The 12,810-nt window shown below is 38.0% G+C and overlaps 2 protein-coding genes across 2 annotated transcripts; both read right to left on the minus strand.

The window, feature by feature from the left end:
• On the minus strand, positions 391-10,470 carry LOC109720265 (protein STRUBBELIG-RECEPTOR FAMILY 8). The gene is made up of 16 exons (XM_020247253.1): positions 10,093-10,470; positions 9,812-9,947; positions 9,283-9,354; positions 9,124-9,189; positions 8,959-9,030; positions 8,795-8,866; positions 6,522-6,593; positions 6,347-6,412; positions 6,211-6,276; positions 5,781-6,127; positions 4,210-4,466; positions 2,282-2,553; positions 2,057-2,192; positions 1,750-1,889; positions 1,491-1,647; positions 391-852 (listed from the first exon to the last, which is right to left on the minus strand). Exons 1-16 carry the CDS (start codon positions 10,184-10,186, stop codon positions 694-696), a joined length of 2,184 nt encoding a protein of 727 aa, XP_020102842.1. The 5' UTR covers positions 10,187-10,470; the 3' UTR covers positions 391-693.
• LOC109720266 lies at positions 10,657-11,650 on the minus strand. The gene is made up of 2 exons (XM_020247255.1): positions 11,243-11,650; positions 10,657-10,942 (listed from the first exon to the last, which is right to left on the minus strand). The coding sequence occupies exons 1-2, from the start codon at positions 11,376-11,378 to the stop codon at positions 10,722-10,724; spliced, it is 357 nt and encodes a 118-aa protein (XP_020102844.1). The 5' UTR covers positions 11,379-11,650; the 3' UTR covers positions 10,657-10,721.

Consider the following 12,810-nt stretch of genomic DNA (forward strand, 5'->3'; position numbering starts at 1 on the left):
CCACCAACAGTGGCAGCAAACTCACCAAGAACAAAGTAACAAGCATTGGCATGGAATCCGCCGATGACGATCCCCCAGGGGAGAAGAAAATGGTGACATTCGAGACCCACGAAAGATATCCAGACAACCAGATTCAGCAAGAAATCCAGCAGGCCAATAGCGTCGACGGTGGAGGGCAGAAGTCATGCGAAAGCGGAAAACTACCAACCACAGTGAAGAACCATCTTTGGAGAAAGAACAAGAAAGACTATCAAGAACTTCTAAAGACAAGAAAAACTAGAGTTGGAGAGTAACAACAGTATGTCATCACAGACAACAATCTTTAGGTCTTTTGTGCTCCTTCAATTTTTACCGGACTAAAGGCTAACTTGGAAAGCTCTGGATAGCAGATTAACAGCGAAAACGAAAAGGGGGTTAGCTAAAAGCTGCAAACTGAAATGTCTACTAATGACAGCGGCGGTACACTTGTTCTCAACCAATAAATTTAAACTTATTTACTGGAGTAATTATACATGTCTGTCGCACAGGCTCTCGTACGATACCTGCGAGTATACAAATTTGCTTGTGAACAGAGGCGAAAAATCAGTATGCCGACAGAAACTAACCTTTGCAGCTCTTGAGTGGCTCGCTACGCAGCCTCCCTTTCATGATTTTAAAACTGGGTGTTTGCAGCCTGGAAAAGGAACTTGAGATTCAAAATGATAAGTCGGCTAAACTTGGCTCTTGGTCTGGCAACCTGTAGGAATATCCGAGCTCCTCCCCGGAACGCCTTCGCACTATGCTTGCCCTTTGCATCAGCCGAACAAGTTGTTGCACGACTTCGGACATAGGAGGGCGGAATTCCGGCTCCGGCTGCAAAAATCAGGAGAGCATCGCACTGAATAATTGCCACAAATACTGTGCCACTAATATAGAAACATTTTAGGATGAAAGATGATCACCATATTTGGGAGAGTGTTATAAGTAAGATGTTGTAGATTAGTTACCTGGTTTATGCAGATCAGGTTGTTTGCTTTTGTGCTTGCAACCAATGAGTTTGATTCTTGACTATGTAAAATTTTAATTTTGCTAGCATGTAGAATTACACATTCAGCCTACGAGGTGATTTATCAGTTATAACATCTTTTCATCACATTAAGGCCCATTTGAGTGTGCGTCGCATGGATGAAAGCTACATCCAGCACACGGTGCCCAGGAAATGACCTTGTTGGATAGCTTATAGCATTCCACTTACGCAATTGAACAATTATCATACAATTATGCTGTTACGCACTGCTTTTGTGGAAGCATCTTCCAAGATGCTTATTTCAATGTGCATCCCAAATAAATGCATCACACAGAACAGCTCTACCAAACTGGCTCTAAACCAGTTACCACGTGCTCCTTGAGTAAACAAGAAAGAAATGCAAAACAAGCTATTCATCCAAGCAGGCCCCAGAGTAGATCTAGAAGAAGCACAGCATACGAAAGGGGGGGGGGGAGAGAGAAACCTGCACGCATAGCGCAATTATGTCTGCGAAACGCGACAAAGATTTTACTGGGTACATTCCATTCAATGCAGGATCAACCATTTTTGCAAGTGCATCGATATCATGGAGCTGTGGTATAGCCCAACTAACGAGAGATTGTTCCGATCGTGTTCTAGAACTGAAATACCACCAAAAAAGGAGAAAGGAAGAAACAAAATATCGTATTAAATAATAGTGTTTCAATTCAATCAAAATATAAGGGATGGTAAGGACGAAATACCTGTCTAGCGGCTTCCGACCGGTTAATAGCTCTAACATAACTACTCCGAAACTGTATACATCACTTTTTATGGTATAAACTCCAGACATTGCAAACTCAGGAGAACTATAACCAAATGAACCGACGATCTCAGCAGATACCTATTAAAATTTCAAGGTAAGAAGTTCAGTAAATTAGACCAATTTCTAATACAAACTAAGAAGCACTGAAATGTCAGAGAAGGCGATGTTGATAGCATATGGCATGATTAGAGATTATGAATAGTCTAATGATGCTAATGAAATACAATGGACGCACAATGACTTGCCTGTCTCTCCGTATTTGGTGTTAAGGCTGCTAATCCACAGTCTGACAAGCGAGGATTAAGCTCCTCATCTAGTAAGATGTTTGCTGATTTGAAGTTTTTATGTACGACAGAAGGCAAGCATACTTCATGAAGGTACCTAGAGAGAAATTACAAAAGTACATGCTTAACTAAGTCGTGTATATAACTCCGGTTCGCAAAGTTAAACTAAAATCACTGGCAACTTACTCAAGGGCCCGAGCAGTCCCAAGTGCTATCTTCACACGTGTGTTCCAGGTTAAATTCTTGCTGCCGTCATCACCAAAGTGCAACATATCGTGCAGTGTTCCATTCCCAGTGTAATCATAAATCAAAAGCCGTTGCCCGTGCTCAACACAATAGCCTACAAGACTCACAATGTTTTGGTGCCTAAGTCGTGATATGTTTGAAACAACCTCCAGAAAGTTATCTTCCTCCTGCAATGAAAGTGCTGCGCTGTCGATCTTCTTGACAGCCAAAACCTGGATAGAGAGAATGGTCGAACTATTGATTGCATCTTGATTTTGTATGGGACAATAAGAAACACCGCCGCCAAATAAAATTAAGTTATATATAACTATTAGTGAGATTTAATTGTAGTTCATGCACTTAAACACTTAGGCCCCGTTTGGTCATGGTTTCTAATATTCCGGTGATTCTCCATATTTTCTATTGAAAATATTCAAATCATTACCATTCAACTCAAGTTGGCAGTTGTAGAAGGTGTTAGTAAAGTAGCGAAGTCATTGTAGATTTCTAGGTGATAGGATAACTAGATTATCATGGTTTAGGAGGTATTTTCATTTCTATACTTGATCGGAATCATTAGCAGTTCATTAATAAGAATATACTAGTTCTTAACAACCTCCCAACCCATATGACTTGATAAGTTACTAACAAACTTTTCATTTCAAATATAAAATATACAACATTTCCGAAATCTTACAAACCTTGAACCAAACGGCCTCTTAGAATTATGATGAAAGCTTGAAGCAGAGATGCAGATAAAACTAAAAAAGGGAATAAGAAAAGCTTTACTTTCAAGGGTTCAGAAATTTCAAAAGGATAACAGGCATAGAAAGACAACAGATCATCATCGCAATGCTAGAGCTAGGGATAGAAAGTGTTTTCCTTAAACTTTACGCGCTGTTTTTAAGAAAATATTGAAGTTATTCAATGTTTTGTATTTGTAAAGTTTAGTCTGTAGACAAGGACATTTCTAAGTCATTGAGAGAGTTTTTGAGTGAACTTATTTAGATGGTCTTATTATTGGGTTAGTGGATTAGGCCCAATTAGTTACTAGTTTGGTCATGAACTCAATTTAAACCAAATTAAGAACAAATCTAGAGCAATACTATTTTCGACTTTTTTTTTTTGGCACACATGCCAATTCAGGGTTGAAAGCATGCAGCCTATGAGTAGCATAAAGTTGTACACAAATGCCCATTGCTTTCTTCCCTTTCTACTTGGTGTGAGAAATTTTAGCATTAACAACATGGCAACCTAACGTTTGCAAAATTATATCATATCAGGTCAATCTGTTGATGCCAAAACTTTATAAAGCTAGCCGTAAAGCCTTAAAGTAAAGCTAACGTATTGTGAGAATTCAAAGAGTAAAGCCAAAAACATTGCATAAGATAACCAGCATATAAAACAGCATTGCATCCAATCGACAGACAAACCCACCACATTATGTAATAACTAAAGGCGTGATGCAAACATTCTATTAAATATGTCTTGTCATTTCCTTACATCAATATATATTATACTGAGAACAATTCTTGTCGAAAACTAGAAGGAAAAAGTAAATTAAACTAATTTCTAACATGAAGCAGTGTTTAGCTAGAAAGAACTACCAATCTACAAGTCATTTAACATATGCGATGGATTAAGATGAGACAAGGACAATGAAATATAAAGCAGAGTAATATCACTGTCAGCCTTACAACAGATCTTTAGGTTATATTACTTACCATGCAGCAGTTCATAAAGTCTTAGATCCTTATTTTCAGTTATATTTATCAGATGACAAGATATAAGAAATAGAGGGTCTTCAAATATGTTTCTGCTAATTCAAAGGATTCAAATATTGCATAATGCAATAAAAAATAAAAGAGAGGTTAAGACTTGCTCCTTACTTTTCCATTGGGAAACTCTGCCCTGTAAACACGACCAAGAGAACCCTCACCAACAAGGCAATCCTGACTAAAGCTATTTGTCGCAATCTGAAGAGAAGCAACTGTGTAAGAAGTTGCAGTTATGGGACTTCTCGGTCTTCTCCCTGACCCATGTTTCGTGTCAACCCTATCAGCCACTATTTTCTCAGCAGGTGGAGGTTTCAAACTCGTCATAGAAGCACCGTGGAGCCTCTCCACTTGAGCCTCCTTACTGGTCGCTGCACAATCCAAAATGTTAAGACTATGAGACCATTGGTTTCTGAAACTTTAAAACTTGGCCCAAAGTCCTTAGTAGATATCTCGAAATTAGAATACCCTACAAGTTGTACACTTTGGTTATCGCGCTAATCATTATTGGCGAAAAATGATGACACCAGAAGTACCAATTCTATTGCCGGAACAAAGTTGTTATTAAGGCTGTGCATTATAATCGTAGCACTATGTTACTTGTAATATCATAACCCCCTTGTCTACAAAATGTGATTTTTAATATCTAAAAATTGGTTGATAATACTTGATGCTCCCTTCCACACATATGTGCATCTAAATAATTGCATATGTTGGTAATAATAGAGTTGTATATCATGCAATACAATGAACGTAATGAAGTTAATTTTACATTAAGCTGAAAATAGAGGTGTCAGGAGAACAACACATACAGTACACATATTGCAGCCCCAAAAACAGACTCTTAAGTAATATAATAAATGTAGTAATTTTGTTGCTAAACCGCCTAAGATCTTGTATTCTTATAGGCGCCACATTGGGGCTTCACTTTCACAAACTACGCCACATTGGGGCTTCACTGTTCACAATCTAGGGGCAACTTTCAGACATTGGAGATGCAAGGGGAAAAAAAAAAAAGACGAGTATACTACTTAGAAAATCAAACTGAAAACTGAACCTTGAACATGGCAAGCAAATAAAAATAACATGATAAAATTTCTCGAACAATTTCTTGTCTTTGGTAGAATAGTAACACGTCAACTGGTACACTATGATCTAGACTATATACCACGTGTGTTAGTGATAGATAGTAGAAAACGAAAGCAAGAAATCAGCACTGGAGAATTGTTAGTGGACATCTCTATGTAGTTTTTTTGTTCATATCATTGACAGCACCATCTTGTTCAAAAGTTTGCTCCCCCAGAACACTAAATTAATTTGATAACAAGTAATCACCAATACAGCTTGGCTAGCATTCCTATCAATCTGAAATATATATGGAAGTAAAATAATGTGGTGCAACGCTAAGAATCTGCTGTACCACAGTACACCAATAATGCAGGTGATGATATTTATACTAAATAAACGATCTTATGAAGTTGTAAAATGAATCAACATAGAAAAAACTTTGAGAGGGTAAACATAACGAATTACCATAATATACGATGTATACCAGATGAAAGGATAGCATTAATGAAGCTCAAAGTGAACAAAGATAATAATTAAAGGAAAAAAGATAAGTGCATGTATTACGAAAAGCGGAAAGAAACGATAAATCGTCAAAAGATAAAAGAAAATTATGGTACCTCCATATGTACGAACGCTCAAAGATGCCACAGATGCTGAAGAATCATTTGCATCATTTCTCACGCCATTCCTTTTCTTATGGACACTAAAGAGACCAAAAACAATCACTAGTAATACACACAATGCACCAAATACTGAGCCCACGACTATCCCAGTAACTGAACCTGCTGTCAAGCCTTGCTTCGTATCCTCATGTTCTAGAGCAGGTGATTGGCCAGAAGAACTTTGTGGAGTATTCGTCGGTTGCTGGGTCGAATTACGATCATTATGTGGTATACCAGGTGGAGATGGGACGAATGGAGGTGGCGGCGGAGCAGGGTTGTTAGTAAAAGAATTCCCCTCGATACTAGACAAGAATTGGAGCAAGAAATAGGATAAGTCTTAACCTAAGTGAAAATAAAGGATGTCAAACTCTATACACCAACTTACACAAGATTTGGAATTGATTTGAATTCCTGAGGTATCCAGCCGCTGAAATTGTTGTTGGCAATGTTCCTGTAAAACAGGATATTATATACATCGTGGGTATGCAAAATACAAGTCTGATCCACAACGAGTAACATACAGGGTATTAAGGCTTAGGTTAGCAAGGACATTCACTGAGCCCGTTAATTGATTGTCTTGCAAATACCTGCAAGAGACATAAAATTACCAGATATATAAGACGGACGCAATTCTCAGCCAATGGTGGAAAAGATTTGTCAAAGTTGCAGTGGCTTTTGAGTATATGAAGCACTCACAGACTAGAAAGATTTGATAGAGAACCCATAGAATTTGGAAGATCTCCTGTCAGACTGTTGAAAGACAAATCCCTGCCATGGTGTTCCAAAAGGCATAACAAAAATATGTCAAAACCAGTCAAAGAGCCACATATATAGAACGTGTCATTTGATTCATTCACGTTTAAGCATGATATCAAAGACACTTTAATATATCAATACAAGTAGGGGGAAAAAAACCACAAATAAAAACTCTATGAGATGCCAAGCTACGTAACCTTGAAGGTGAAATTATAAAGGCAATGAAGCATTGACATGCTCAGTAACGTCTAGTGTAAGGTTTTTGTCATGAAGAGGAAGAATCCATACAAAACAAACTATAGCGACACTGCAGAACTGCAGAAAAATTGTACGATAATATTGCTAATGTATTGCGGTAGTATGATAAGACTAGTGCTATAGCACAGGTATTGTAGCAATCATGGAGAGATAGTTGGTCAACTGAATTAGAATGCTAGAATATTGCTACATAATTTAGGAGCATAATATACCTAACATTATGTTGATTCATTTTAAACAGATACGGCTTGCTTTAAACTGTTAGCTGTTCTCAGTTAGGATTTTCCAGGACTACATAAAGGCCCATAATATCTTTCCGGACATGGTTAATGAACAATAATCATACGAAGACATAGAGTTCTGTTCTCTTTTCCTTCTGGAAAGCCCATCTTAGAGGAAAAATATCACACTCATACACACCCTTCATCACCATCAAATATCACTAGGTCCGAATCTCAAAGCAGTGTTACTGGTATCCACCGGTGATGATGGGTCCATCCATTCGAGTGAGGTATGTATGATAGAATTTATTTTCCCATCCTTGATGCAGATCTTTCCCCTCTTAATGCAGATTTGGACCAGTTATTTAAAACTATCCCGTCGACCATCTAAGAGCCTTAAAACAACTCTAATGTCCAAACCAGTACCTAGGGCCTAAGATGGTTTGGAGTTATTTGGTTTACAAGCCCCTGGGGCCTTATTTCACATCAACACAATTTCAGCACTACATTCGATTAGAACATGTACAACGGCAAATTTCAGAAAACTAGAAAGAAGTACCAAAAGCATAACGAGCCATGAAAATCATAAAATTCTAACAGTTTGAAAAAAATTCCATCTCTATACCAGTCGCTGAGTATTTGATCTACTATACCAACAATTATAAGGATAGATAATCACTAAGACTAAAACAAAGTTGTATTTGTATCCATCATGTTCAAGCTCTACAGGGCTATGGACCACACAATACCCTGCTTGGTTGAAGTTATCTTTTCCTTGTTAAGCTCAGATAAAGACAACATAAAGAACCCAGAGTACCAACCAATTTTTTTGGTCACATCATTTGTAATTTTGAGACAGATTAAAATATTCAAACTAGGGAGACGAAACATAGACGAAACAATACCAATGCGAGATGTGACAGATTGCTTGCCAAGAACCTTCAAATTAATTAGTTCATCTTCTTTAATCTTCCAGAGAGAAATGTACGTGACAGCCTGACAGGAATATAATTTTCTCTGACCTTTCAACCCTCTTAACTTCACCGAGTTATTACATTTTCTCTTGCTCTAACAGAAGACCTCTAAATAAGATGGAAGCTGCCATGAACAATATCATAGTCTATTATTCAGTGAGAGAAATAATATAAACTAGATTTTTAATATCTTAAAATTTGTTGTGTGTGTTGGCTCGATTCATAGGAAATGCATCGAACTTGTCTGCACCATTTTCTATATGTTTGCCTTGCCTAAATTGGAGGACTTGGTCTCTTTCGAAATAAACCTGCTTAAAAAATTTACCCAATTTCGTTGCTTACTAATCACTCTAGACAAGCATAAGAAAAAAGCTCCACAGACAACTATGCAACCACTACCAACTCAACCCATTACATGCTCCGTCTTCTGCACATAGCATGTTGCCTCAATGTTAGATATGGAGTTCATTCCTTCAAAAGGATAAAAAATAATAATAATAATAAGGGGAAAAAAAGGTAACACTACATGTATAATAATTCTCAAACCTGGTGCCCATTGCTTGTGTAAGAAATATATAGCAACTACACCAGAGATTCATCTACGACGAAATAACTTTCATAAGAAAAATAGAATATAAAGTACATTATTCCAACGATGTTCCACACGGCGCTACTAGTAATCATGAAGATTGAGAGTAAACATGCAATAAGTCGAAAAAGAAAATATAGATGAAGATTCCTGGGTTACCAAAGATCTTACAACTGAGATAAGCTCGTGAGGTTTGAAAAGATATCTCCAATTGACTGAGATAGTGTGTTGTGACTGATATTGCTGCAAACAATAGTTACAAATTTTTAGCTAATGAAACAAAATTGTTCTACAATACGCGAAATAAAACCAAAAAAAAGAAAAAAAAAACTTACAGGTAGTTAAGTGAAAACATTTTAGAAATAGAGTAAGGAAGGTTCCCACTAAACTTGTTGTTTGCAAGATTCCTGTACCATCACGAGTCCGTTACAGTAACACCATGAGAGTTAAAAAGAGACTTCAAACGAGGAGTAGTGCGAAGAACAAAAGATAATTTATACATGTAAGTGAGATTCGGCGGCAGCTGATAAGGAATGGTGTCATGTATACCGTTGCTGCTTATATCCCTATCGGCAAAAATGCAAAAAGATTGTAACTCAATAACGAATTGATTGCATGAATCTAATAGATACAGAAAAATCACAAATGAGTATCCTCACAGCGTCTTCAACGATAAAAGGTTTGAAAGAAGGTATCCGAGGGTGCCGTTTAGACCCAATCCAGCGAGATTGCTGTTGCAGCAAACATAAGAATAAAATTAAAAATAATAATAATAATAAAAAGAAACAAACAAGAACTCCATGACAACTAATAAGAGGTGCTATGGCTCCCTCAACTATAGGCCATTTTATCTTTTTCAATCGAAACCCCCCTAATTATTGATTTTGTGATTTGAGTCAAAAAAATTGGAGATTCTTTTATCGATTCATCGGTGACTCCATCAACTTTAATTACTTTTCACGAATGAAACTCGAACAGCAGTTAACAGGTAATAGCAACGAGAATCCGTCGGTAAATACAAAAAATTCAAATCGAAACAATTCGAAGTTGAGAGGATGCCAATCAGAGATAATCATTTTTTCTTTTTTTTTTTTGGTTACCTAACAGAAAAATGCAGCTAAGATCAGAATGGCAGGAATCAAGAAATTGAAATATAATCATTCAAGAACGTTTTTTTTTTTTTTGTACATGGCAGTGACAGCCGAGCCGGAGCACGAGATCCCCTTCCACGACCCGCCGCCGCAGGGATCGCCGCCGTTCGACGTCCAGCCGGACAGCTGCGGTGGGCTGTTCAGGGAGCTGTACAGCACAGTGAGTGCTTGAGCTGCAAGATCAAGATCATGAGTCTCACTCCAAAACCCCACACAAAACCTTCTGCCAGAACAACAGACAACCAACTAGCGCCGATCAATTGGCACGAATGCTGTCAGCAGAATGCTGTCTGTCAGAAGAAGAGAGAGGGGTTTTACCGTCGGATGAGTCGGTGGCGGATTCGGCCGCCGGGGCGGCGAGGAGGAGGAGGAGGAGGAGAATGAGGGCATGTGCAGCCGGCAATGTGGCCATGAGTGTGGTGGGTAATCTTGAAATGATAAGTTAAGCTTTGTTCATTCTCCTCACCTGAATTTTCTCATTTGGGTTCTAATTTGGGGCCTCGTTTTGAGCTCGTGATCACGCATTACAGCTGTTTTTGCTGTTTTTGTGAAGAGGAAGGGGGAAAAAGGGTGGTTCGTATGCTTGCTTGAGGCGGAGTAGTAGTGTCGGCAAAGGATAGTATTTTTCTTGAATGATAATAAATAAATAGGAGGGGGACTGTGGAGCAGGTGAGGTAGCTGGTGAGGAGTGGGGAAGACGAAGGCAGAAAAAACAAAACAAAACAAATGTATGTAGCTGGATTCTTCCCGTTTTAGAATTGTTTTTAATTTGAGAACTTTTGGAAATAATTCTGCAGATAGTTTTTTTTTGGCTTTTTTTGCATAAAAAATTGGCCATTTTGCTTAAAAAATTCACCAGTTTTCGTTTTTTTTTTATTTTTTTTTTTATTTTTAACATGCCCAATTTTTTATTTTTACATATTCGGACTGAATTTTTTAACAACGGACTAAAATAGCCCTATTTTCTCTCTCCCTCGTTGCTCTCCTTCTTCTCCGCTTTCTCTCACTCTTCCACCGCTCCTACATCGCTGCCACGCTTCTCCCAAACCTCGCTTATGAGCGAGACAATGATGATGAAACGTGACTTGCTCGCCGCCGTGATTGCTCTCAGCCTCCTTCTGCGAGGTCGCCGCGATAGAGACGAAGGCGGTGCCGCTCAGAGCATCGCCTAAGACGGAAATAAGGGCGATGGTTACTAGTCAAGGATGCTCAAAAAGTATATTTGCACATGGGTTTGTGAGCATGTCCGCAACAGCAAGACAATGGCGATACTGAGAAAGAAAAATTGGTCGAACAGTGCGACGTTGCATTATTTTTTTAAAAAAAGTTATATTCTTTGATAAGTAAAATAAACGATAAAATAGTGCAATTTTGTTTGTCAAATAGTGCAATATTAATTTGTCCACCAAATTTTTCTTTCTCACTACTGCTATCACCTCACTATCGTCGACTATACTCATGAACATACTTTGAAAGCATCCTTGACCAAAGATCATTGATATCCTCCTAGCCACCTTATTCTCTGTCTCCAACAAAGCTCCAAACAGCCAAGACCACGAGCGGAACAAGTTCATCGTCTTCCTCTCATTCGTGAGGAACACCATGATACAGACGCGATAAAAAAGTTGGTGCACAGCAAGCAAAGGAGGGGTAAGTGCTCAAGGCTGCCGCCATCGGGAGAGACATAGGTTCGCAAGGAGAGAATAGGGGAGGGAGAGGTGGAGTATTTAAGGCACGAGTATTTTAGTCAATTTTTGAAAAATTCGACTCATATCTGTAGAACAAAAGAAATGACTCACTTTTGTAAAAAAGCAAAACTAGTATATTTTTTAATACAAAAAGGCCTGAAAAATTTATTTGCTTTGCATTTTTAAAAAGTGGGTCACTTTTTTGAATGTTGTAGATTCAATCTAATTTTTAAGTAAAGTGACAAAATTGTCCTTATTTCTTTATCTCACTCATTTTATTCTCGTTTGTTTTTCTCCTCTTTTTCCACCACCTCTACCCACAGCGCACTCTAGTGCTATAGAACCTCTCCAACATCTCCTTCTTCTTCTCCATCACCATCGCCTCCCTCGCCCTCTTCGTCTTTGCCACCATCTCCGCCCTGCGTGGTAGTAGAGGCAAAACTTGACCTTATAATCCTTTCTTGCTATACAGGGATAGTAATGGCATACTGCTACATACCAAAGGGTTCATTCCTAGGGCAATCCGCCGACGCCCTACTCAGCAGTAGATTTGTGGTGGAGGAAATAATGAAAACGTGGGTGAGACGGCAGCGCAAGGGGCTGCGCACTACTTGACCATATATTGCTTTTTCATAGTGTGATAACAATAACAACAATAATATACATAACAAGACAAAGAAGAAGTAAATAAGAACGAAGAAAAAGAAGTTGCCCTATTTGAGACTGGTTTTATAGATTAGTCTAAAATTGTGCAACTTAATCTCAAATTGGGTAATTTCTTTTTATTTTTTTCTTGTTATACATTATTTAGTCAATGTATATAGGTTGTCAATTTTGATTTTGGAATTTGATATTGTAATTTTTTTTTTGTAAGATTTAAATTTAGTCGCCACGTTTCAATAGTTTAAAAGTCATTTCATATTCGACCGATCGGTCTGGGCTGATAATAAACCAATAATATAAATGATCTAGATTGGCCCTTAAAATGAGATAGGGTGTAAAATCGAGGTGAACTAATCGAATCAGCTAGTTTTAGTTGAACCGTTGAACAACACTTCTTTCTAGTAGGGGTGGAAACGAGCCGAGCTCGAGCGAGCTTATCTCGGCTCAAATTCGGCTTGAAATTAATTTCGAGCCTAAATTTAAGCTCAAGCTTGGATTGAAATTAATTCGAGCCGAGCTCGAGCGAGCCTAAATTTCGAGTCCCGAGCGAGCTCGAGCCCCTAAACGAGCCGCTTTGAAATTCTCAACATCATACGATCATAGTTAAATTTGTATGAACATTATCTATAATTGATACAAAAATATGTCAAATAGTTAAAGTAACAAAATCAATTATATAAAGATA

Source organism: Ananas comosus, linkage group 14, assembly GCF_001540865.1.
Source record: "Ananas comosus cultivar F153 linkage group 14, ASM154086v1, whole genome shotgun sequence".
In the NCBI taxonomy this organism is placed as follows: Eukaryota; Viridiplantae; Streptophyta; class Magnoliopsida; order Poales; family Bromeliaceae; genus Ananas; species Ananas comosus.

Coding starts and splice junctions, on each gene's coding strand:
- LOC109720265 (XM_020247253.1), bottom strand. CDS start 10,186: ATGGCCACATTGCCGGCTGCACATGCCCTCATTCTCCTCCTCCTCCTC. Junction 6,277..6,346: donor AACCTAAGCCTTAATACCCT/GTATGTTACTCG, acceptor CCTGTTTTACAG/GAACATTGCCAACAACAATT. Junction 1,648..1,749: donor GGTCGGAAGCCGCTAGACAG/GTATTTCGTCCT, acceptor GTGGTATTTCAG/TTCTAGAACACGATCGGAAC.
- LOC109720266 (XM_020247255.1), bottom strand. CDS start 11,378: ATGGTGTTCCTCACGAATGAGAGGAAGACGATGAACTTGTTCCGCTCG. Junction 10,943..11,242: donor TGGTCAAGGATGCTTTCAAA/GTATGTTCATGA, acceptor TTTCCGTCTTAG/GCGATGCTCTGAGCGGCACC.